The sequence below is a fragment of the Rana temporaria genome, chromosome 2 (genome assembly GCF_905171775.1).
Source record: "Rana temporaria chromosome 2, aRanTem1.1, whole genome shotgun sequence".
Classification (NCBI taxonomy): domain Eukaryota; kingdom Metazoa; phylum Chordata; class Amphibia; order Anura; family Ranidae; genus Rana; species Rana temporaria.
This window is the reverse complement of record NC_053490.1, coordinates 406,867,123-406,894,674: the sequence shown is the minus strand read 5'-3', so window position 1 is coordinate 406,894,674 and position 27,552 is coordinate 406,867,123. Positions and strand designations below refer to the sequence as shown.

At 42.2% G+C, this 27,552-nt stretch overlaps 1 protein-coding gene across 6 annotated transcripts in view; it reads right to left on the bottom strand.

Moving 5' to 3' along the window:
• PNPLA4 (patatin like phospholipase domain containing 4) overlaps positions 1-27,552 on the bottom strand; it is a 125,961-nt gene that overhangs the window by 25,521 nt on the left and 72,888 nt on the right. For 4 of the 6 annotated variants that reach the window (XM_040338150.1, XM_040338151.1, XM_040338148.1 and 1 more), the window contains one exon: positions 21,623-21,775. The exons of the other annotated variants lie outside the window; for them this stretch is intronic. In XM_040338150.1, coding sequence (XP_040194084.1) covers positions 21,623-21,775 — 153 coding nt within the window. The remainder of the gene's footprint in view (positions 1-21,622; positions 21,776-27,552) is intronic. 6 annotated transcript variants of the gene reach the window in all.

The following is a 27,552-nucleotide window of genomic DNA, read 5'->3' as shown; positions in this document are numbered from 1 at the left end:
AGACTGTTTGTCTATCAATATCACTCCACTTATTCTTCCTATTCCAGGGGAGTGAGCATATTTACAGTATATGTCAAGGAACAAAATTTTCATGCACCCATAAGGTTATTAAATCTGATGGACGTTATATATTTTTATTATGTTCCATTTCTGGGTTAACATGCATAATAAAAGGCGTGTATATACCTCCACCATTTTCAGCTGAGATTCTTAAAAAAATTGCAGGATTCATGGTCCGGTTCCCTAATACTCCGCTATTAGAGGTTGGCAATTTATAATAATCTGTTAGACCTTGCTTGGGACAAATTGCCCTCTCTCAACCAAAGTTCCTCCACAACTGATGGTCTCAACTATTTTGCTTGGTTACTGGAGGAGCTTCAGCTGATAGATGTGTGGAGGTTGGAGGTTGCATCACCCCAATACCAAAGTGTTTTTGTGCTACACTGCTAAACATGGGGGTTTGTCCTGTATAGAGTTATGCCGCATACACACGATCAGTTTGTCTGATGAAAACGGTCTGATGGATAAGAGGGCCCTGATATCAAGGGCTTATTCAATTATACTTCATTCCATACAGAATGCTTACAATTTAATGTGTAGGAGGGGATGGTTGACTTGGGGGCCATTGACAGTGATATATAGGAGCTTGTCCTCTGCACCTTTAGTTTTGGTCTTAGCTTCCCAAAAGCTTTTGCACTTGTTTTTGCTACACAGAGCATACCGAACACCCATTCAACTACATCAATGGGTTCTCCATTATGTCTTAAGACCATGGGGATCTCCTTCATAACAAATGTTATTGGAGTCATTTCATGGGTACTTAGCTTCCAACTTACTATAGATCCTATTGCGTGTTTGCTTGAGGAGGAGACTTTGACTCCACATGCACATGTGGCAATTCTACGCCTATTATATATGGCACTTAAACTGATTGCTGATTGCTCGATTGGATGTCTCCTCAAATCCCAACTAGGAAGCAATGGATTGAGCAAGTGAATAATATGATTATTCGTGAGAAGTTGACGTACCAACACAGAACATTTTATTTTTTGTGGCAACCTTGGTTGGATGTTCCAACGTTATGTGAGGGATGAGGTTCATTGGGAAGAAGAGCTGATCAGTCATTGTTTGGATGTATGAGGCTAGTTGACCATTTTTCTTTTAACTAATTTTCCTTTTTATTATTTCTCTTTATTTCATTATGATTGGTCTTTTTTTTCCTGTTTCCAATGTACGATATGGTGCACTGTATAGTCATTTTACTAATGACATTTTATTGTTATATGAGGATTGTATTAGTTTGAAACAGTGTACTTTATGATGAATATGTTGATTTTTATATAATAAAACCTTTTTTTCTGATTAAACAAACCTATGGCTCCAGTACCCTTGGCCTAAATGGGAGTTTAAAGGGCCTACGAGCACTTACAGTCATAACAGATGAGTAAAACACGTGGGTTTCCCCTAAAGCTTCCTCAGATTTTCTACCTTGAGACAGGAGCACATTTCACTCACCTGTAATGCACAAGGCCCCAGCCATTTGCTACAGCCACTCTATAAAATGGGGACCTACCCCCATGGTAAATATATATCCTTTTTCTGAGATTTAACAAATTCTGACAAGATTTTTTAAATCAGGGTTACCACCAACACAAGGCATAGGGCAAAACCTGTTAATTCATGGTGTTTTTGTTAGCAAGAAGAACTTGTGTATCCATAAAGGAAATGGACCACCAGTTTACAAATCCCTTCTCAAAGAGGACCCTTCATGGCATTTCCAGTCTGCATAGAGAAAAAAAAAAAGATCTTTACAGCTGTAGGAGCTCTAAAAGACCCATGGCCTGGAACAGCAGACTCATTCTCCAGATGCAGAGTAGCACACACTGTCTTAATAATGTTTTAAACCACCTCAACTGCAGCAGACTGCAGTGACGCAGAACCAGCCTCTCCCAAGGCAGAATGTTAGGAATTTGAATAAAAAATGGCAATTTGGTTACAAGACCAGTTTAACTTATGGGGCTTGGTAGGATCAGGGACAGACTCTGCCAGATATGGGACTGTAAATAAATTAAAGCCTCTGAGGGGGGATTGCTCCAGTAACTAGGTACAAACAGATAACATGTCTAGAGTGGATATGGAGGGCCATGTGGGCATAGGGTGGCCTCTGCTCCTCCAACAATTCTGAAGGAGACTGATGATGACCCATAACAAAACTGTTCTCAGATTCCAGATTTTAAGAGTTAGATCTCTTTGGGGATACTATGTAAATTTCTCAGAATCACTAGTGGAGTATATGCTGAGGTAATCTTTGGCAGTTTGACTGTCATCTGTATGTCTTTGGAAAGGTGTGTAACAGAAGGCAACTGGGCCCAATGTGAAACATAGCCTCAAAGACTCAAAAACCTGGGCAGCTGGTGCTGCTGAGGGGTTTAGGCAGATGGAGGTGACAAGGTCACTGCAGGCAATAGAAACAAACTGGAGACTGAAGATCCACTTGGTGCTTCAGGAGCATTAATGTCATTGGGACAATATTTTTTAAAGACTAAAAGACAGGAAAAAAAAACAAAAAGCACACATGCACGGCACTCCACCCAGCAGATTGACATCAGTTTTTGATCCCCTTACCTCTACCCATACCACAATAAAAGAGGGGGTGGTGAGAAACTTGGAACCATCCCAATAGTGCCAATAATGAAGTAGCTCTGAGTGCTTCAGCCCAACTTCTTAAGGGCTGTTGGAAAGCGCTCTGCATCTAACTAGAACAGTAAACTAAGATTAGCAAAACACAAAGCCCAGTGCATAAAGGTCATATTACAGGCTAGCCCAGCAGTCCCTCTGGTTCTGGGTATGGCCTCAAAAGCCATTTCTGGGGAAATACTGATCTGGATAGCCGCTATGTAAAAACCAGTAGTGGTGTACCAAGGAATCTTGACTGACGTCATTAAGAAAAAATATCAGCAATGTGGCACGAAATCTCGATTGAAGTTACAGTACCTGCCGCCGAGAATGTGTTTTTAGCACGACAGCATCGCGCTGATTCTCGGCGACAGGGTGCCGACATCTCGCACTCGCTTGAATGGTGACAGCACATTCCAGCAAGCGCGTCATAGAAGCGACGGGAGATCCGACTTGGATTCCCGCCAATTCTACATGTGTGCAGCGTTTGTTATGAATCCTGAGGGGGAAGTCCCCGCCGGATTTTAAATAAAAATCCGGCATGGGTTCCCCCCTCAGGAGCATACCGGGCCCTTAGGTCTGTTATGGGTTGTAAGGAGAGCCCCCCTACACCGAAAAAACGGCGTAGGGGGTCCCCCTACAATCCATACCAGACCTGTATCCAAAGCACGCTACCCGGCCGGCCAGGAAAGGAGTGGGGACGAGCGAGCGCCCCCCCCCTCCTGAGCCGTACCAGGCTGCATGCCCTCAACATGGGGGGGTTGGGTGCTCTGGGGCAGGGGGGCGCACTGCGGGGCCCCCCCACCCCAGAGCACCCTGTCCCCATGTTGATGAGGACAGGGCCCCTTCCCGACAACCCTGGCCGTTGGTTGTCGGGGTATGCGGGCGGGAGGCTTATCGGAATCTGGGAGCCCCCTTTAATAAGGGGGCCCCCAGATACCGGCCCCCCACCCTAAGTGAATGGATATGGGGTACATCGTACCCCTACCCATTCACCTGGAGGAAAAATGTTAAAGTCAATAAACACAACACAAGAGTTTTTAAAATAATTTATTAGTCTGCTCCGGAGGCCGCCCCCCGTCTTCTTTAGCTCTTTTTACCAGGGGGGGCTTCTTCTTTGACGTCTTCGGGTGGGGGCCGCTCTTCGCCGCCGTCCGGTTCTCTTCCACCGCCGGGGGGGTCACTTTTATAAAAGCACCCACTCCTCGGCGGGTTTCCTCCGACGTCTTCGGCGGGGGGTGGTGTGCTTCTTCTTCCGCTATCCGGGGGGGTCTTCTTCGGCTATCCGGGGGGTCTTCTTCACTCTCCGGGGGTCTTCTGCTATGTTCGCCGCTCTCCGCTGTTGACTCGGCGCACCCCGGTTCTTCCTCCAGCTGTCCGGTGCCTTCTCCTTCAGCGCTGAACGTCTATCTTCTTCTTCCGTGCTGTGACGTATTCGTCTTCTTCCGGGCTGTGACGTCATCTTCTTCTCTTCTCCCGATGTTGACACGCCGGCTCTTCTCGCTGAAATGACGGGTGCGCGGCTTGCATCAGACCTATATAGGCCTCACAGTCCCATCATGCTCTGTACCTACCCATGTGATACCTACCCACGTGGGTAGGTATCACATGGGTAGGTACAGAGCATGATGGGACTGTGAGGCCTATATAGGTCCGATGCAAGCCGCGCACCCGTCATTTCAGCGAGAAGAGCCGGCGTGTCAACATCGGGAGAAGAGAAGAAGATGACGTCACAGCCCGGAAGAAGAAGAATACGTCACAGCACGGAAGAAGAAGATAGACGTTCAGCGCTGAAGGAGAAAGCACCGGACAGCTGGAGGAAGAACCGGGGTGCGCCGAGTCAACAGCGGAGAGCGGCGAACATAGCAGAAGACCCCCGGAGAGTGAAGAAGACCCCCCGGATAGCCGAAGAAGACCCCCCGGATAGCGGAAGAAGAAGCACACCACCCCCCGCCGAAGACGTCGGAGGAAACCCGCCGAGGAGTGGGCGCTTTTATAAAAGAGACCCCCCCCGGCTGTGGAAGAGAACCGGACGGCGGCGAAGAGCGGCCCCCACCCGAAGACGTCAAAGAAGAAGCCCCCCCCTGGTAAAAAGAGCTAAAGAAGACAGGGGGCGGCCTGCGGAGCAGACTAATAAATTATTTTAAAAACTCTTGTGTTGTGTTTATTGACTTTAACATTTTTCCTCCAGGTGAATGGGTAGGGATACGATGTACCCCATATCCATTCACTTAGGGTGGGGGGCCGGTATCTGGGGGTCCCCTTATTAAAGGGGGCTCCCAGATTCCGATAAGCCTCCCGCCCGCATACCCCGACAACCAACGGCCAGGGTTGTCGGGAAGGGGCCCTGTCCTCATCAACATGGGGACAGGGTGCTCTGGGGTGGGGGGGGCCCCGCAGTGCGCCCCCCTTCCCCAGAGCACCCAACCCCCCCATGTTGAGGGCATGCAGCCTGGTACGGCTCAGGAGGGGGGGAGGCCGCTCGCTCGTCCCCACTCCTTTCCTGGCCGGCCGGGTAGCGTTCTTTGGATACGGGTCTGGTATGGATTGTAGGGGGACCCCCTATGCCGTTTTTTCGGCGTAGGGGGGCTCTCCTTACAACCCATAACAGACCTAAGGGCCCGGTATGCTCCTGAGGGGGGAACCCATGCCGGATTTTTATTTAAAATCCGGCGGGGACTTCCCCCTCAGGATTCATAACAAACGCCGCACACGTGTAGAATTGGCGGGAATCCAAGTCGGATCTCCCGTCGCTTCTATGACGGCTTTGTCTCTATCGCGGCAAGCCAGCTCGGCGCTGGCTCCCGCGATGGGACTCGTAGGTGGTCAATCTCGCCGAGAAAGGGAGCGAGATTGACACAATATCGCGTGCACCTACTGTACCGGGGGAAAAATATCATGAAGTTAGAAGACTAGCAAAATGTTTTACATTTTTACAGCAGAGCCAAAAAATAATAATAATGGGACTGGCTTATATGTCTTTCTGTTTGCCAAAGTCCCAACCTCTTGAAAGTGGCAGTTCCTGTGCCCCTCAATGGACAAATACATATCCATGTAGGCTTACTTTGATTGGGAAGTCTCTGACCACAGACAGTTTGATATCTTCCCTGTGGCCCTGCCTACTAGATATATGAGGGAGAAGTTGATGCTCATTGTACCATGGGGAGGTTGGTTTTAGTTATGATTGATGCATGTGTATGCATACATGGAATTAGTATTTTTATAAATATAGTAAGATATGCTATTGAGATACTGTATACAGTATTGACTATATTATTTCCAATATAATACTTTAGATTTAACAACCTCCTGCAATTCACCTAAGGATTAGAAATCTGCAAGATTCTTCTGTTGTAAAGTAATGGATACAACATTTGATGTATACTGCATGTATAATAGCTGAGTAGGAGATTGTAAGAGTTCAGCAGAACTTTGTAATTGCATGAATTAAACGATAATAGAAACAAATATATATTTTTTATCATTTTGAAGGCTGACAGTTATTTTTGATGAGAATTTCAGGTAGTACCTTTAAAAGTCTCACATTTGTCTTGTGTTGGTTTGGTTAAAAGGATGTGCAGCCTGTAGATCTTACCAGTTCTTTTATATAGTTATCTTTTGAAAGTCATTATACAATTTCATTACATTTACAGTATAGTGGATTTTTAATTATACGTTCTATATTTTTATAGTGTTCAGTAAGCTAAATCGGTGGTGTATGCTGCGTGTTCAAGCAGTTTTTAATTAACATCTACCCCCAGCAAAGCAACATTTTAATTAAAAAGTTATTATTAACTGGCTAAATACAGAAGTGACTAACAACGTGTATTTATATATATTTAAGCAATTAATTTTCTTGTTCTTTTTAAACATACTCAAGTTGATTTGTCTTTAGGAATTTGTATCTTAAAAATATACAATATAAAACTATTTAAGGAAAACTAGTTATGCCCTGTACACACGATCGGATATCTGATGGAATCTAATCCGATGGATTTTTTCATCGGATATCTAATGAAGCTGACTTTCATCAGTCTTGCCTACACACCATTGGTCAAAAATCTGATCGAGTCCAAGCGCGGTGACATACAACACGTACGACGGCACAATAAAGGGGAAGTTCAAATCCAACAGCGCCACCCTTTGGGCTGCTTTTGCTGATTTTGTGTTACCGAGTGTTAGTAAAAGTTTGGTGAGAGCCAATTCGTGCTTTTCAGATTATTTTCTGGTGTTCAGTTGGTGCTTGTTAGTTCGTATCTGTCTTTCAGTGCGTGCAGTCAGGTCGTATCTGTTATCAAGTGCGTTCCTGTTCGCTCATTTTCTGGTTTTCAGGTCATTCTTTATAGGCCTTGCTGTTCCTCAGTGCGTTCTGTTTAAAGTTCGTTCTGACATGTTGGAAGTACGTTCTCATTTTTGCTTTTAATGCTCCTTTTTTGGCCTACATGCATATTTCCCTTCACTAACCTCTCTCCAGCATGCTATCCTTGGCCCAAACACACCTAGCCTAGTCTGTTAACAATGTATTTTGTTTGCTCCATTGTAGTTCTGACTCCCCCCCCCTAAAATGTGTCCAAAAGTATTGTTTCTCATTCAATTTAGGCAGAGTGCTAGAGGCTTTTTTTGGAGGGCCCAAACTCAGCTAGAACCTCCCCCCCTAAAATGTGTCCCAATGTATTGTTTCTCATTCAATTTAGGCAGAGTGCTAGAGGCTTTTTTTGGAGGGCCCAAGCTAGAATCTCCCACCCCTTAACTTTTTACAATGGGCCATCAGAGGGGGTGAGGAATCTGATAAGTGGGCCTTTTATATTTTTGTCTCTAAATACTCATTCAAATAAATGTTATACTGATGTTGGACAAGAATGTATTTTTGTAATCTGCTTGCAATGTTTATGTGCAAAAGTATTTTTTTTTTCTTGTTTGACTCCACAGTTTCCTTCATCGCCACAGGAATGGCAGACTGTGGCATCTGATTTTGCCGAGCGGTGGGACTTTACGAAGGGCAATCAATGGGAAACACGTCCGCATAGTGCCCCCACCCCGTTCGGGGACGTACTATTTTAACTACAAAGGTTTCAATAGTATTGTGTTAATGGTGGTGATGTCGACACAGTACGAATTTATGTATGTGGACGTGGAGAAGAATGGGCGGATGTCCGATGGTGGAGTATTCGCACAGACGGAATTTTCCCAATGTCTGCAGACTGGTGGCCTGGCACTGCCACTTGATGCAGATAACGTCAAGGGACTTGTGGCTGGGACCACACCTGATGGGCCGTTTCCCCAGAGGACCCTCACCCCAGAGAGGAGGGTTTTTAATTACTGGCTGGCCAGAGCCCAGAGGGTTGTTGAGAATGCCTTTGGGATAATGGCCAGCCGGTTCCACCTGTTTATGACAGCCATCCACATGGCGGAATACAAATTGAATAACATTGTCTTCTGCTGCTGCATCCTGCACAACTTTCTGCGCAGACATTCCTCATCTTATCTAACAAATGTTGGGCCTGAGGCCGGACTGTCTCAAACAATGACTGGCCTGGATACTGGCTTGGCCCCCCAAAGCGCCTGTGAAGTACGAGATAAATATGTGGAGTACTTCACAGGTAGGGGGGCCATCGCTATGCCAGACAATCTTAATTTTTTTTAAAACAAAAATTTGCTCTTTGAAAAACGTTTTTGTCATTACTGCTTGTGTTTCTTTTATCCATCTCCCAGGTTCTCCTAGTGCACTTGTAGTGCCAAATGGATTTCTCTAGTTTAGTAAATAACCACAATTGCCGCAGTAAACAAGCACTTTTATAAATGTACAAACTGGTATTGAGCATAGAAAGAAGAAGCCACACATTTTTGAGTATAAAATATTTTTTACTCTGTGCACAATTTGTGCGTTATTTTTTTTTTATATAAAAATATAACCATTTTTTTTTTTTTTTTGGTTTGCCTAACCAGGCATGGTTTAAACAAGCAAATATCTAAAAACAATGGAACTTACAAAGTTCAACCTTTTAGAAACACATGAGATGGGGTGATGTCACCCCTGAACAAGCCAAAATTTGAAGATGCACACAGTTTGTGTGGCAAAATGGGTTTTTATATCCTGATCCCATGCCAAATGTCAACATGTGTTTTTTGCCATCATGGGGGATCAATGTACGTGTTTTGGGGGTGCAAACCCTTCCTCTAACCTACTTGAGTAGCGAGGAAGGGGTTGCACCCATAAAACATGGACATAGATATCCTGTGATGGCAGATAGCACATGATGACACACTGTGTGCATCTTCAAATTTTGGCTTGTGGAATATCAAAGGAGCAAAACAAAAATCAGGGGGGGGTCAGTCTACTATTCGCCCCAAAATGTCATCCTATTTCTCATAATGTGCATTTCACTACTACATTCCATTATTTCTTGTATCACGATTTGTGCACTAGCACTTGAGAAAGGAGTATTTTTTTCTGTGACACCACCATGTTCATCCCCTGAAAAGAAATAAAAACGGTATTATAAATATGCAGGCCTACATCTCTTTACCTAAAGCTGTGGTGACAGACACTGACCTGTTGTGGTGATAATCTCCACCTATCCTTCCTCCACCTCTCCTTCCTCCACATCCTTCTTCCACATCTGCTTCCTCCACATCTCCTTCTTCCACCTCTCCTTCCTCCACATCTACTTCCTCCACATGCTGAGGTTGGTGTTTTTTATGTTGTCTGTGCTTCCTAGCCTCCTCCGATTGGTGTCCTACCAGTCTTCTATCCCCTAATAAGAAAATGAAACAAATAGATATACTTAGCACACAGATATTGGAGGGCAGAATTTAAAAACATTTCTTGGAAGTGGGGTACAATTGTCTGTTTTGGCACAGTCCAAACACAACACAAGATTTGGGGATTATCACAAAGCTGGAATACTGATGGTTTTTGTCAAAGTGACACACATGGAGGCACCCCAAACTGTCCACAGTAGCACCTGTGTGTGACACCCTAAAAAGGTTGTTCTGGTGGGCCACACAGGTGCTTCTGAGTACAGATGTGTAACCAGCTGCTGAGTATTCTCTACTTTACACTGAATCCGGTTTGCATTTCACATTCTTGTAAGTAACAAACACATCATCTAGACAACAATGTTTAGAAACCTTGTTTTAAGACAAATAGGCATGACCATGTGTGGTTTACCTGGATCGGCGGAAAACATAGCATTTTTGACGAACAATGTTTACTACGAACGATAATAAACTTTGGCCACTAACCTGAAAGTTGCCATTTTCAAAAGTACAGCCAGACAATCTAAGCACATGGAGAAAAACATGCAAGAATCTAATAATCAAATTTGCAATAACACATGAAAAATACTTACTTTTGACCAGAATTTTCTTGATCTTTTTATACTGCTCCGGCTCCCACAATTTAAGGTCAGAACACCTTTTATGGAGCTGCTCCTTGAATCTCCTCACCCCAAATTTATGGTAAAGACTCTTTGCCACTTTGTCCATTATTTGTGCCTTCCTCAGATTAGGGGTGTTGTATGGCCCATGATCGCAATCGTAATCTTTCCTCCGCAGTATGTCCACCATCTCCACCATCTCATCAATTGACATATTAGTGGTCTTGTATCGTCTGGGCCTGGATCAGGACATTACCGCCTCCAGGCTTTCCTCGTTGGTACGGGGTATAGAACACACATGTGTCACCGCCATATCATTGCCTCACACTGTACGCTGAACGAGAAGGGGCGGGGAATAGAGGAAAAATACCATCATGGGCGGGCGACACAGGCGGAGTTTCATGCATGCGCAGGGTATATAATGAGAATGACGTGACTATGTTGGGTGTGCGGAGTAAGGACGAACGGAAGTGCCGAACGACTGAAACAAAGAAAAAAATGAAACTGGGGTCATCAGTGGCCTATATACTTGAGTCATGATATAAAGGCAGGGCCGTCTTTTTAATGTTGATTGGACCTTTGACCAAAAAAATCTCGGGCCCCCCCATGCAATTTTTCTCTCCATCTGCTCTGAGACATACAATATAAATCAGCAAGACTTTAAAACAGTTTATTGTGTATCAGATCAGGCAGTGATTGTGATTGTTTGCCAGAGGTTATTACAGTGTATCATCTCATCACTGCAGAGGGGCATGATATACATATGAATGGTGCCTTGATTTACAGATGAATGCTCTCATTACTTTTACAAATGAATGCCGGTTATTTATATGTAAACACAGGGTCTGCAGGGGAGTCATTGGTACACAACAATAGGGCAGAGCTGGGCTGCATTAGTAGTAGCACTTCAACCTGTGTATAAAGGCCTATATTGTGATAAGATTAGGACAATTTAAGCTGACATAGTGTTTATGTCTTTTGTTTTCTCTTGTAGCAACAATGGATAAATTAAGACAGCCTGACTTACTGCTAAAATTCATAGAAAAGTATCACGAACTACGCAACCTGTGGGAAATTAGAAACAGTCTTTATCACAATAGTGAGGAACGCATGTAAGAAGCAGTACAAAGAGGTCCACAGAGATCAGGAGCAGCAGAAGACCAAGTACATGTGCCCAAGCTGTGGTACTTCAAAAACCTGCATTTTCTGGATGACCGAATTGAAGCGAGGGAATCACTTTCGAGTCTTCCCTCCACCCTTCCTTCCACCGTTCCCTCCAGCGTTCCTTCCACCGTTCCTTCCACCGTTCCCCCCCACCCCTGCAGAGGGTGACAAGGAGCAAGCTAAGCTGGAAGAGCCAGATCTCCACATCTTCAGCCAGGTATATTTATTGGCCTAGAATAATTGTTGCGAACTAGATGTTTTTTAACCCAAATAAAAGAATAAAAAATAAATAAAATTAAAAAAGAACAGTAGTGGCCAAAAATGATTGTGACAGGGATGCAAACTGCTGGGGTCAGAATGAGAGTCTGTTCCATTTCTTTAACATTCAAATTGCAACAGTCATGAGCTTAAAAATGTGTGTGATTGATGAAGCAAAAACTAAAACTATGTCCCTTTTTTATACACAGGAAGAGCTCAGCCAGGAGGACGAGGCTCCAGAATGTGGCAGCCAGGAGGAGGCAGGGGTGAGTGGCAGCCAGGAGGAGGCTGGGCCAAGTGGCAGCACCCACTCCCAGGTGCCTCCCCTCCACGTCAGAGCCAAGAGACCCAGGCGGATGACACAGGTGGAGGAGTCACTTAAAATAATCAGGGACGCAGCTGCCATCATGAGGGCCCCCCTCAACCCTGTAGAGGCCTACAGTTGCTACATGGCTGAAAAGATGCAAAAGATTGAGGAGGGACAACGTGCCCTCACAGAGGAGCGTTTCGCAAGTGTGCTTCACAGGGCAATGAGGGGCCAGCTGACAGAGGCCACACATCTGTGACCTGGCCCATCCTTCTCCTCCTCCTCCTCCTCCTGCCACATTCTCACCACCAGAGCCACAGCCTGCAAGGGGGTGTGGAGTGAACCGTGGAATGAACGCTGCAGGGAAGCGTGGAGGGAAGGCTACAAGGAAGACCAGAAAGTGATTCCCTGGCTTCAAGCTGCTCTGCCAGAAAACGCAGTTTGTTGTTGGAGTACCACAGCTTGGGGACATGTATGACATCTGCTGCTGCTCCTGATTTCTGTGATTTGGGGACCAGATTGTGATCCTAATTAGAGGGACTCCTCAGATTATTTATTTTATTGTTAATCCAATTCATGTCTGCCTTTGGGGTCCAAAGTCTGCATATATTCTTCAAATTTTACAATTGTTGCCCTTCCTCTTTATTTTGTTTCACCAGAAAAAAATTGAGATTTTAGTTAAGTTAAATACTTGTCTATGTGTTTTTCTGGTGAATAGCCATAACATTTCATAAATACAATGTGTAATTAACAAAAGGACACCAACCTCCTTAAGGGGAACAAAAAAAAAATTATAATGTTGTCATGATAACAAAAAAAATGTAGATCACCAGAAAATATTAAAAGCCAAAAATAAAAAAGGAGATCTGAATAAAAACAAAATATTATGGAGTTCTGGCTTTAAAAAAAAAAACATTATTCGTGAGATCACAAGCAAAAATTTTAATAAATCAGTATGTCAGAACTCTGTATAAATACCATCAGCAAAAGAACTTCTTTATTCTAGCATTAGAAAGAAGAAAGCAAGGCGCTGCATTAAACAATGCAATAATTTGCAGAATGACGAATGTGCTATCTCCATTACGAACACAAGTTTTACCAGAACGAGCGCTCCCGTCTCCAAATTCAGTCTGAGCATGCGTGGATTTTTGACCGATGGACTTCCCCACAGACGATCATTTTTTTCGATCGTTTTTTTTATCCACAGGAAAAATTTAAAACAGGTTCTATTTTTTTTCACAGATGAAAAAAAAAACGATGGGGCCCACACACGATCGGTTCGTCTGATGAAAACAGTCCATCGGTCTGTTTTAATCGGACAAATCGATCATGTGTACAGGGCTTTAAGTGAATAAACTCCTCCCCATCCACGAGGATAGCTGGCATCATTAGGTGAAAAAGTAAAAAAAAAAATAAGGGAGGGAAAAAGGGTCAATAAATATACTTATTTTCCGTCAGCAAATCCTATAGTCTTCTCAGAAAGGATGGTGAGTGCTCAAAATCTTGTGAGAAAACACTCTTAACACTGTGCAATAGTGTTTTTCATGATATTTTGGGTACATACGGGACTGATGAAAGCCCCATTCAATAGAAATACTTTGGCAACTCATTATAGCTTATTATGTGGAATCTTTAATAACTCTCCATTAGTGATAGGCAAATCTACTATGTTTCAATTTGCCAAGGGTTTCTTAAAGCGGAGGTTCCGCGGTTTCTCGATGTTTTTGATTTATGTGCAATGCATAGTAATACAGATATCAATGTATCACTCACCTGCTAGCCGCTTGCAATACCATCGCTTCGTTTTACGTCAGAAACAAGAACTTTTAAAATTTCATCCAGGGGTTTTCCATCTTGCTTGTGGGCATTGTGAAGCCCATAAGCAGACTTCCTGGAAGCGGTGATGCGATGCTTCAATCATGCACCGCATAATCTCAGCCATGTACTGTGTTGACGGCGAGCAGCACGGGCCCCGTGCTAGCCCCGTTCAGATCGTCTCCTGGGAATCTTGACACGCAACTCCCAGGAGACATTGCGCACAGGTCCCATCACACACTGGGCCATCGGGGAAAAGGAGTGAAACACCCAGTCCCGCGGGGAACAAGACCGGGAAGCGAGCTGAAATACATCAGAATCAAGGTAAGCATAGACCCCCGAAAAAAAAAAATTGGATTTTACATGTATTAAGGCTACAGTTCACGGTAATATAATGTTCAGATTGAGGGTGAACCTCCGTTTTAAATACTGCTTGAAATTTAGCGAACCAGACCTCCCAGCAGGGAGAGACTCTTTTTTTTCTTTCAAATATTTTATTGAGTTTTTCAAATCTTATACAATATAAAAAGCACAGTTGGCTCATTACAGAACCACAAAACAGAAGAACAAATGTGGTGTGGTAGGCCCAGTAAACCTTCTAATGTGGAAAGTATAGGAAGAAAATCTGACAACAAGAAATATTTCCACACTCTGTCCCAGAAATCAACATAAAAAAAAAAGAAAAAAAATGTTTCAGAAGTGAGATTGGTCTAAAAAATGACAAAAAAGAAACAAACGAGAAGGACATATGGAGAATGGCTTAACTTTAAAATCAGAGCGTTAGAAGGCAACAGAGACAGGATAACGAGAGATCCTGACCCAGAACCCCCATTATCGCCAAGCCCTCCAAACCCCAAACATCAACAAACCCGGGGGCCTGGTGAGACCGCCCCAACACCCCAAATGGGCACAAGCTGTGCTGGGACAGTCACCCCCGCGACACCGGAGTGTGGAGAGGGTCTTTTTATGCATCTTGAAGGATAACATTGAAAATACACAAATCCTTTAAATAACATACTTGGTTGATGTTCTAAGGCTGTACATAGTGTTACCGTACATTATCATTTTCATGGACAGTGTCAGTGACATTATACACTAGCAGTGCATATTTGTCTATGGAATTTACGTTTGCTGGTGCAAAAATGGTCTAATGCTGCGCAATGTCTATCAAATTTTTATTAAAAATTCTGAGACTTCAAATTCAACAGTGTAAAAATAGCCAGAAACAGGACATTTCTAACGAGGGAATCAAGTTGTCCAAAATGTACGAGTTAAAATTGTACAGACAGGTGTTTTACTACAAAAATTAGGAGGCCACAAATGAAACAGCAATGTAAAATTGTCCAGCAGCAGAACATTTTTAATCAGGGATCATAGGTTTAACCAAACGTTTTATCTATGGTGAGAGATGTTGCTGTAAATATAAGTGATATGATGAGGTAGTTAAGATGCAGACTGTTCTTACACTTAATTTTTTTTTTTTTTTTTTTTCTCTTTCAAGTCATGAAGCAGCAAACAAAGGTTATCTCTAAGAATAAGATGGTCAGTAACGAGTACAGGTTGCACTTTGAGCATCTCAAACATAAAATAGGCTATATATATATATATATATATATATATATATATATATATATATATATATATATAAAAACACACACATTATATATATATATATATATATATATATATATATATATATATATATATATATTACATACACACACACACATACATACACACACACACACACACACACACACACTGTATAAATAAATAAATAAAAACACCAAAAACAAAAGCCCATTATTTTTAAAGAGCAGCAAAAAATAAATGAAAAACCACTTGACCTCCAGAAGATTTACCCCACCCCCCTTCCTGGGCATTTTTTTGTGATATGACACTGCACCCATATAAAAATGTGTGTCCTTTTCTTTCCACAAATAGAGCTTTCATTTGGTTGATGGTATTTGGTTATCAGGGGCGATCAAAGCAGGGTTGCCAACTTTCAGTAAATTTACGAACACTTTGTAAAATCTGTACTTTTTGTATCTGTCCTTGATTGTCCATTACAGACATGTAGGCTGCATGTTCGTAACTGACATTCATTACCAGATGCAACAATTATGGATTTTACAAATTGTTTGTAAATTTGCCGAAAGTTGGCAACCCTGGATCAAAGGGTTAACTGTGTGCCTAGCTAGTGTAGTGGGTGTAACGGAACGTCCCACACTCCGCTTGAGTGCTTCCGTCATATAACGCTTGCTATCAGTCTGGATATAGATATCAGATATCCCAGCTGCTTACAAACACACAACGAGACAAGACTTGTTTGTCTGCTGAACAATAGCGTGTTTATTAGAACCAAATATACAATCTTATTTACAGTTAGAGGAGGTAACCAGAACATAAATTAACATGAGCTAATTAACTAATCATTTACCCAGACTAGGCGACTCATAGATATGACCTTTTCACGGTAGACGTCACCTCTCCTCGCTCACCAGCTATACAATACACATTATCATAAGTGTAAACACAGGACATCTTCACACAATAGCAGAGTCAATTAGCACAGAGAACAGACAGATGGCTAGAGGTGAGGACATTAGCATATAACAGTATGTGTCCCAACATTATGAATATCACTCTTACAATTAACCCGTTGAGTTCAGAATCAACAAACAGTAAATAGTTCTTTACAGATATCCTGGAATATATTGTGGATAATAATTACATAATCCCATCTCAGGTAGTCCAATATATCATTTCTCAGTCATCCTATGCCCCTAGTGGACATCTCGGGTGAGTCTGTCACAGTGGGGAAGGTGCTTTTATTAGTGGAAGGCATGGATCAGTGTTTCTGCTTTACAGAAATACAGGATCCATGCTTTCTGTACTGGCAGAATGGCAATTTACAAAGGCAGACTGCCATTCTGTCAGTGTATTGAATGATCAGCGGGTGTTGGCGGACATTGGGTCTGCAGGACCTTCTGATCAGCTGTGTAAAATCACAGTGGGAGTGAGCCTCCGTTACTGATACCTGGAAGTGCAGTATACATTATACGTGATCTTGCACAGTACAGTGGCCCTGTAGCAGCAAACATGGGGTGGTCAGAGAGTGGTTAATAAAAAGGCCTTATCAACATAAAATAAAAATAAATATACCCTCAACATACATGAAAACCACAAATATTATCCTTTTGAAAGAAGAGACCATTTTTTATTTGTTCATTTATTTTTACAGAAATCTTTTAGCAAATTGAAAGGTTGCTATGGACAGGAAAGCTATTGACAGAAAAGTAACCTGTGACGGCAGTCACTTTGGTGGTGGGGGGGGGGGGGGGGGGGGAACCCAGCTTACCTTATAGAGGCTGGGAATCCCTGGTCTCAACTCCCCAGGCCCCTATGTGAAAGACATTCTGGGCCAAATCCACAAAAACGGGCGTATATTTAGGCGGGCTTTGCATCTCATATGCGCTATGCCGCCGTAAATCAGAGTGGCTCGTAGGGTATCCACAAATAACTTTCTCCCATATGCGGGCAGGCGTAACGTAAATCTGCCGGCGTAAGTCCGTGTAATTAAAAGTAGGCTTGGAGTGGACTTGTTGTATGTTAATCTAGTATGACCCCACGTAATTGACGCTTTTTACGAACGGCGCATGCGCCGTCCATAGACATATCCCAGTGCGCATGTGCAAAATCACGTCGCAAATAGTCAATGCTTTCGACGTGAACGTAACTTACGCAAAGCCGTATTCGCGAACAATTTACGCAAACAACGGAAAATTTGACGCTGTCCCGACGTCCATACTTAACATTGCGTACGCCTCATAGAGCCAGGGGTAATGTTGCGCCGAAAAAAGCCTTACATAAACAACGTAAAAAAATTGCACCGGGTGGACCTCCGTTTGAGAATCGGCGTATCTAGCTAATTTGCATACTGTACGCGGAAATCAACGGAAGCGCCACCTAGCGGCCAGCATATATATGCACCTAAGATCCAACGGTGTACTAAGACGTACGTCGTTAGGATCTAGACCACATTCAGGCGTATCTTGTTTTGTGGATACAAAACAAAGATACGCTGCGTAAGTTCTTCGATGCGCCGTCGTATCAATAGATGCGCCGACGTAACTCTTTGTGGATCTGGCCCTCTATGTCTACTAGGGGCACAGGTTGACCGAGAAAATGATGGACAACTACTTAATGGACGCTGAGAATGTGGTTTGGATTACTTAAAACGGGACAGTAATATTTATCAACAATATCCCTCAAGAAATATATTCCTGGTTTGTTTGATTCTGAACTATACATGTTAATTGGAAGAGTTGGTCACATTGGCCTCTGATCCATGTACTCCAATGTTGGAGCCTGACAGTCTGTTACTTTGGTCTCCTGCTATTGTCTGAAGGTGTTCGGTGTTTATACTTGGGATAATGTATAATGTACTTTTTTTTAGCTTTGTTGCTGGGCAGTCTGTTCACCTAGGCTGGTTTAAGTGCTGAGTTAATTAGCATGTTACTTATATAATTGTCAGCTAGTAGTTGCTAAAGGGGGATTGGCCATGAGTCAGCCCTACCTATTATCGAATCCATTGTATGATGTTTGGGGTAAATATTTGGGTAATTGGTCATGTAGTGATTGACAAATTTTTCAAGTGTATAAAAAGTCTGTATTCTTGTTCAATAAACAGTTCCAGTTTTGAAGCTGAGCTAGTCTCGCCTAGTTCTTGGTTCTATTATGCGGCTATAATATCATGCAACATGACAGTTCTGGGCCAATTAACACTGTCATGCAGGAAGTCTACAGCTTAGTGTAAGCTACCACTCTAGAGACTCATAGCTTATACAGGGTTTTCCCTGGAAGGTAACTGTATGCTGATGGGCATAGCACAAATTCAGTTTTGTTTGATAAATATGGTACAAGTGCATTTTGTTTTAGTTTTTATTTAAATAAACGCAGTTTAACCACTTCAGCCCTGGAAGGATTTAACCCCTTAATGACCAGGCAATATTTTGAGATACAGCACTGCGTTACTTTGACAATTGTGCGGGCCATGTGACATTGTATCCAAATAAAATTGATGTCCCTTTTTCCCCACAAATAGAGCTTTCTTTGTGGTGGTATTTGATCACCTCTGCGGTTTTTATTTTTGGCACTATAAAAAAAAGTGAAAAAAAGGCACACAATTTTGGAAAAAAAAAGAGGTAGAGGGAGCCAGTCATTTGTGCTGCAGTGCTCATGTGCCAAAAAGAGCATGCTGATAGTAAGATAGAGCAAAGTCACAGAAAGGCGAGCTCAGTATCATTGTGCTACTTTTTCTATCTTTGTCCAGTCGCAAGCTTGGGGAGCGACACAGCATATACATATTATCTTGTTCTTTCTTTAATTGTTATACCTTTAGAGAAAATAAGGTTTCCAACTTACAGAGTTGTGCTGTGTGGCATGACTGTGTACATGTTAGGAAAATGTACACAGTCCTGCTGTTTTCATACACGTATTTGTAATCTGTGTATAGGTTAAAAACAGGAAAAAAAAACCAACAACTACTGTAAGTGCCGTTATTCACATTCAGCTTGTCTCATAAAGTTTGAAGGCTGAAGTTTCCCGAGTTTAGGTCCTCTTCAGGAACTATAAGTACTTGCCTCTAGTCTAAACTCCCTGGCCCAGATTCAAGAAGCAATTGCGCCTGTGTAACCATAGGTTACGCAGCGCAATTGCTTACTTGCTCCGGCGTTACGAATGCTCCTGATTCAGGAACATCGTAACGCCGACTGCAGCCTAAAATCTGCGTGGCATAAGGCTCTTATGCCACGTAGATTTTAGGCTGCATTCTTGCGTTGACCGCTAGGGGGCGCTCCCATTGTGATCAGCGTATAGTATGCAAATTGCATACTAACACCGATTCACAATTGTTGCGCGGGCCCTGCGTACGCAAGTTACGTCGTTTCCGTACGGCGTGCTTAGCGTAAGGCTGCTCCTGCTAATAGCAGGCGCAGCCAATGCTAAGGATACCCGTCGTTCCCGCGTCGCGACGTTCGAATTTTACGTCATTTGCGTAAGTGAATCGTGAATGGCGCTGGACGCCATTCACGTTCACTTTGAAGCAAATTACGTCCTTGCGACGTCATTTGCCGCAATGCACGTCGGGAAAGTTTCCAGACGGAGCATGCGCTTGACGATCGGCGCGGGAACGCGCCTAATTTAAATGATTCCCGCAGGGCCTTTTCCCAGCGGGCAAATATTTCTGGACTTGTTTTAAAACAGCCCGCTGGAATCCTGCCCGCTCGGACATGTTCGGTCGTCTGTACAGACCTACCGTACATGTCCGAGCGCCCGCCACCCCTCGCATGCGTCGAATGACTTCGACGCATGCGTGGAAGCATTTAACTGGCAGGGCCGCCCACGTCGCCGCGGCGACGGCGCGGACACGCCCCGCGTAAACGGATTTCTGTACGATGGTTAGTACAGCCATCGTACAGAAATCCCCGGGCAGACATGTACGGTTTCATCGTACATGTTTACCCGTGTATGCGGCATTAGACTCATGCCGCGTACACACGGTCGTTTTTTGGCATGAAATAAAATGACATTTTTAAAAACGTCATTTAAAATGATCGTGTGTGGGCTTCACATCGTTTTCCGTCTTCTGAAAAACTACAAAAAAAAATTTGAACATTCAATTTTTTATGTCGTTTTTTAAAATGTAGTTTTTTGTGTTGTAAAAAATGATCGTGTGTGGGCTAAAACGACGTTTTAAACCCACGCATGCTCAGAAGCAAAATTATGAGACGGGAGCGCTCGTTTTGGTAAAACTACCATTCATAATGGAGTAAGCACATTCATCACGCTGTAACAGACAGTAAAGCACGAATCGTCTTTTACTAACACGGAATCAGCTAAAGCAGCCCAAAGGCGAATGGAACTTCCCCTTTATAGTGCTGTTGTACGTCACTGCGCTTTGCTAGAGCATTTTGAAAAAACGTCCTTTTTTATGATGAAGTTGGAAAAACTTTTTTTTTTTTTTCCATGATGAAAAACTTTGTTTTCTTTCATGACAAAAAGTGATCGTGTGTACGGGGCATCATAGTTGTAAAGGATTTTTTTTTTTTTTGCTGAAAAGACTGTTTACAGGGTATAGAGACATAATAGTTAACTGATTCCTTTTAAAATTGATTAAAAATAGATAAAAAAAATAATCATATAATGTACCTCTAGTTTCGTTTTTGCATGTTATCCTGCCTCTGTGCATGTACAGAGCCATAGAGCAGTGATGGTTTGGAAAATGAAACTAGAATCTCCCAGTACTGTGGTCATCAGGAAACAGACAATCAGGAAGTGTCCAGAACAGAGCAGAATTACAGCAACATCAGAGCAAAAATGAACAATGAGGACATGAAACCAGGACTGCAGTAAGGTAAGGGAAGCTATTTATCTAAAAAAAAAAAAAAATCCTTTAGTGACCCTTTAAGACTCATACACACTATAAGAAAATTGGGCGAACATTTTTTGTCCAAAGAATTTTCATATAGCGTGTTCACAACTTTCGACAGCCGATTCCATATTTACGTACGGAAATTCCCGAAGGAGCAAACTCCAAAAAATTTCTTGTACAGGAACAGAACGAACAATTTTCTTTTAAAGTGTACCTTTTTCGTACAGGAAAAGATAGGCCGCGTATGATCAGAAACAATAAAAAGCCTTTGTCATATGAGAATTTTCGTACAAAATTTCATTCATCGGTTCCGATTTGCATTCTCAATTCCAGAAATTCAAACTTTACATTTTTCTAAATGCTCTTTTATACACCATCAATTCATTACCTAAATATTTACACTGAAGCTGTGAAGGAATTAGTCAAACTATAATGCATTTTGCAGTAAAATAATCTATACCACTTTATAATTTATGCCCCACTTTTAATAACGTCATTGAGATTTTGAGATTTAGTTTGCAAAATATGGTCATCAATACCATACACTTCACATAATAATAGTGTAGAATTGCAAACAAAATATCTTACCAGCATGTCCTGGTTTGCAACCTTAATATACATATCCGCATGTGTCTTATCTTTAGGGCAAATATCTTGAAGACCAGAAAATGGTGATACAGTTATAGTTCGTCCAGTTGGCATAATAGGAAGACTGTTTGAAAATCCACCATCAAACCATTTCTGTGAAAAGAAATGCAGAAAAAAAAAATATGCTTTCATATTTATATAAAGCTTTGCTCTTCCTCAACATTACGGAGAGAGCCCCAGAGAAGTGTCATTCATGAAATTAGGACTGAGCGGGATCTAATATAACCTTTCATATAGTATGTGATCAGTGCGTTTCATATTTTAACAGTCCATCGAGTGGCTTAACTGTCAAGTGGAATTAAGCTGCCTCAAATGCTGACAGGGAGAATAGTTTATGACAGAAGAGACCAATAGGGTCTCACTTGTCAGAAAAATCCTACCTGTCAGCAGGCCTGTTTTCCTTTACACAATGTTTAGATTCAATTGATCATTGTAAATAAAAGTGGACAATCCATTTAATATAGAAAGATACTTTTGTAACCACTTCAAAAAACAGGGCACTTTCCCCCCTTCCTGTCTAGGCCAATTTTTAGATTTCAGCGCTGTCGCATTTTAAATGACAATTGCGTGGCCATGCAACACTGGGGCAGATTCACAGAGCAAGTACGCCGGCGTATCTACTGATACGCCGGCGTACTTTCAAATTTCCTGCGTCGTATCTTTACTTTGAATCCTCAAACCAAGATACGACGGCATCTGGGTAAGATCCGACAGGCGTACGACTTCAAACGCCTTCGGATCGCAGATGCAATACTTCGGTGTCCGCTGGGTGGAGTTTGCGTCGTTTTCCGCGTCGGGTATGCAAATGAGCTTTTTCCGACGATCCACGAACGTACGCACGGTCGTCGCATTCTCTTACGTCGTCTGTAGTCGGCTTTTTCCGGCTTATAGTTAAAGCTGCTATTTTGTGGCGTATAGATAGACTTGCCATGTTAAAGTATGGCCGTCGTTCCCGCGTCGAAATTTAAATTTTTTTTTTTGCGTAAGTCGTCCGTGAATAGGGATGGACGCAAGTCACGTCTACGTTAAAAAAATTACGTCGTTGCGATGTCATTTAGCGCAATGCACGTCGGGAAAATTAGGAACGACGCATGCGCAGTACGTTCGGCACGGGAACGCGCCTAATTTAAATGATCCACGCCCCCTACCCGGATCATTTGAATTAGGTTGGCTTGCGCCTGGGAATTTACGCTACGCCGCCGCAACTTTACAGGCAAGTGCTTTGTGAATCAAGCACTTGCCCATAAAACTTGCGGCGGCGTAACTTAAATGCGATACGTTACGCCGCCGCAGATCTACGTGAATCTGCCCCACTGTATCTAAATAAAAATGTTATCATTTTGTTCCCACAAATAGAGCTTTCTTTTGGTGGTATGTGATCACCACTGGGATTTTTATATTTTGCTAAACAAATAAAAAAATGCCAAAAATGTAAAAAGAAAAAAAAAAGGTTTTCTTTGTGTCTGTTTAATTTAGTAAAATAAGTATGTTTTCTCCTTCACTGATGGGCACTTATGAGGTGGCACTGATGGGCACTAATATGTAGCACTGATGTGCACTGATGGGTGGCACTAATGGACACTGATGGGTGTTCTCAACATGGTGGGGGGTGGGTGCTGCCCCAAAGGCACTTTGTCCCCATGTTGATGAAGACAATAACCTCATCCCCACAACCGTGGCAGAGCATGTGGCCTAATATTGTTCAGGAGGGGGGGCACTCTTTTGTCCCCCCTTTCCTGAACTGCCAGACTGCATGCTCGGAAAAGGGTGTATGGATTTTGTGGGGCCCCACATGTTTTTATTTTGGCATAGCTTTTTTTTTTTTTACATTTTTCTACTGACGGGCAATGCTGGCATTCTTTTCTTTACATTCATCCATCAGTGGGGAAGCCAGCTAACAGAGGATAAGTCAAGGTTGTTAAAGTGGGAGTTCACCCGAAAAAAAAAAATAACAGTAGATTGGGCCTAATTACGGGAAGCAGAATCGGGTGTTTTGATTAAAATCAATGCAGTACTTACCTTTTTTGAAATAGATGTTCTCCCGCCGCTTCCGGGTATGGTCTTCGGGACTGAGCGTTCCTATTTGATTGACAGCCTTCCGACGGTCGCATACAGCGCGTCACGAGTTGCCGAATGTCGGTGCGGCGCTATACGGCGTCTGTGCACCGACGTTTGGCTACTTTCGGAAACTGGTGACACGCTGTATGCGACGGTCGGAAGGCTGTCAATCAAATAGGAACGCCCAGTCCCGCAGCCCATACCCGGAAGCGGCGGGAGAACATCTATCTCAAAAAAGGTAGGTACTGCATTGATTTTAATTAAAACACCCGATTCTGCTTCCCGTAATTAGGCCCAATCTACGGTTAGAAAATGATTTTTTGGGTGAACCTCCACTTTAAGGACGCAGGCAGCTGGCTTCCCAGCCCGCTGCTTAACAACCAGCTATTATTTACACAGAATTTGAATCAAATCAATCATTTTTCGACTAATCCGAATTCTAATCATTCTGAAAAGTTGGAATTCATTAAAAAAATTAACAAAATAAATGAATTTTAATGAAAACAAAAACATAGTAACATAACGAATCTAGCTGAAACTAAACACATTTTTCTGTTCTGCACATCTCTACAAATCAATGTGAGATACAGTATAGCTTTATGAGAATCTGAGTGGCACAAGTACCGGTACATACAGGTCTCTAGATTCCTCCACCTCCAAATTTCAGTGAAGTTAAATCTATTCATCAAGTCAACAAAACCACTGAAAGGTCTCCCTGATCTGCCCAAGTGATGTATGTGGCAATCAGGGGTTATATTTAAATTCTCTCAGACGTAACAGAAGTCTATCTACCAAGTCCACGGCCAGAGGGGTAACCTAGTCTACCAAGCAAATGATTTATAGGGGTGGAGCATAGACCTTGAGAATCATTAGAATTTTGTCATGAAGTATAGCAATACATGTTGGGCAGATGGGTCTGTCTTATAAAATATATAATATGATCTCTGGTGAGAAAGACTTAGCTCATAAGATATAGACACTTTGTGGATAAGACGAATGCATAGAATTAAAGTGAATGTAAACCCCCACATATACCCAGTGAAGTGAACAGCCTTAAATGATGCACAGGGCTGAAACAAGTCTCCCTGCATACATTTTACATGCATATGTGCTGTCTACAGCTTTAGGCTTCATTTCCACTGGCGTTTTTACAGCCACTGTTGTTAGGCTTTTTTACAGCTTAAAAACGCCTGTCCATGTTTATTTTGTAAAAAAAAAAAAAAAAAAAAAAAAAAAAAAAAAATTTTTTTTTTTGTGAGCTGCAGCTTTAAAAATGCCGCGGTCGCGTTTTTGAGCGTTTTTGCACGTTTTTGCGCGTTTTTGCGCGTTTTTTAACGTCTGGCGTTTTTACAGCTCTACTCTGGAGCTTCAGAACGCCCTGGTCCCGCGTTTTTTTTACAGCTCAAAAACGTCTATGCCACTTGCAGCTCAAAAACGCCTATGTGGGAATGAAGCCATAGAATAACATGGACAGGCGTTTTTAAGCTGTAAAAAACGCTCAGAAACGTGGCTGTAAAAACGCCAGTGGAAATGAGGCCTAACAGTTCATACAGTTTATAAAGTTCACATAGTTTTAGAGATTTTCTCTTCCTGTTCAGGACTGGGAGTGTATTTTTGGCATACAGCCAAGACAGCTGATTGGAGGAAAGGCACATGCCCCACTCCACATAGGTAAAGAATGGAAGGAAGGAATGTGCAGAGTTGGGCTGTGACAAGAGATCTCTGCTAATCTATTTATGGCAACCTCCCCCGACACAAATTTCAGGCTGGTTTTATCTTGGCTGACGGAGAACTTGTCAGAAGTTATCATGCTGATAACAGAACAACAAAACAGCAGAAACACACGGGAATTAGTGCTTTAGAGAGAGATAAAAAAACACTACAGATACAGTATATGTGCTTAGGTCAAATTTCATAAATCAGGTTTACATCCACTTTAAAGGATTTGACAATCCACAATGTTTTCGGTGCCAAGACCTTGGAGCCTAACAAGTGAATCTTGTAGACAAACAAGTCTACAAGATTCAGGAGACAAACAATATTGGGTTAAAAGTTTCGTTTTTGGCATTCTAGGAAACACTTTTGAGATTATGACACATTACTGTATATACAAGCATTTGTAGATAGACTACTCACCTCTTTGACATGGAGTGTAGGACTTTGGAACCTTACCCCCATCAAGAAGCATTCAAATCTACTCTTAATCTCTCATGTTCTCCGTATGCAACTAAGGAATGTGCCATCACCATTTTAGATGACTGAAAATCAACTCTTCCATTTCCTAACCTCAAGAAGAGAATGTGCTTTAAGGTCCGAGGATGATCAGGGCTACTAGGTGGTGCTTATTAGACCAGGACAAGGGCTTTTTGTCATGTTTTTTCATTGCAGTATCCCCTGCTCATAGCACCTCAGTGAGTCTAATGCCACGTAAACATGGTCGGAATTTCAGACAAGAAAATTTCGATATGAGCTTTTGGTCGAAAATTCCGACCATGTGTAGGCCCCATCAGACTTTTTCTGTGGGAATTTCCGACAGGAAAAAATTGAGAGCTGGTTCTCAAATTTTCCAACTGCAATTCCGACATGCAAAAAAAAAATACATGCTCAGAATCAATTTGACGCATTCTCAGAATCATTGAACTTAATTTTTCTCGGCTCGTTGTAGTGTTGTACGTCACCGTGTTCTTGACGGTCGGAATTTTGTGTGACCGTGTGTATGCAACACAAGTTTGAGCCAACATTCCGTCAGAAAAAAATCCACGGTTTTCTTGTCGGAATTTCCTGATAGTGTGCAAGTGGCATTAGAGGACAACCCATGTTGTATATGACTTGGTTAAAGAAGACAGATGCTCCCACACCACAGGGATGTCTAACAAATTATTCAAAGCTTGGAACAACCTTATTTTTGCAATATCAGTATATTATATTTTGTCACCAAGAATGCACAACAAGACTGTATTTGAGGGCATGCTTTGCACATATGTAAATATAAAGCAGATTTATAACAATACAAAGTAACAATGAATAAATCAGAATGAAGTAGTAGTTCCTAACACAAAGCTTGCATTTTAAAGTATGCATGCAAATGTTGAACTTATGCACTCTGCTATTTAAAACCTATAAATCACCACATTTACACTGTCCCTTAAATACTGTAATCAATTCAGGTAGCTGGAAAATCATATTAATATATGTGCATTGTACAATAGCCAAATGATGCATAACAAATGACTGTCAATTCTTTGGGGTCTTAATTACTCAGTATATTATACACTACTTCCACTTCTGTGTGATACTCCAGCCATGAAATCTTTATGTGCTCTGTGTCATTGATTGGATAGCATTAGTCATTGTAAGACTGGCTCCAATTTCAGTATAGTATGATTAATGCATATACATGCATTATATTGTGTAAGTGTAATAAGGAATTCTCAGTACTCATGTCTTAATGAAGACTCCAAAACTTTATTACTATTATGTTATAAGGCTTTAATGGCTCTCCAAAGTTTTAAGATGTCTATACTGAAGACTAAATGATATGTAGCAACTAGGTACAAAGTTGCTTTAACCACTTGACCTCTGAAAGACTTACCCCTCCTTCAGGACTAGGCCATTTTTTGCGATATAGCACTGCGTTACTTTAACTGACAATTTCGCTGTCATGCTACACTTTACCCAAACAACATTTGTGTCCTTATTTTCCCACAAATATAGCTCTCTTTTGGTGGTGTTTGATCCCCCCTGTGTTTTTAACTGTTTGCGCTATAAACAAAAACAACCAGAACATTTTGAAAAAATATATATATATTTTT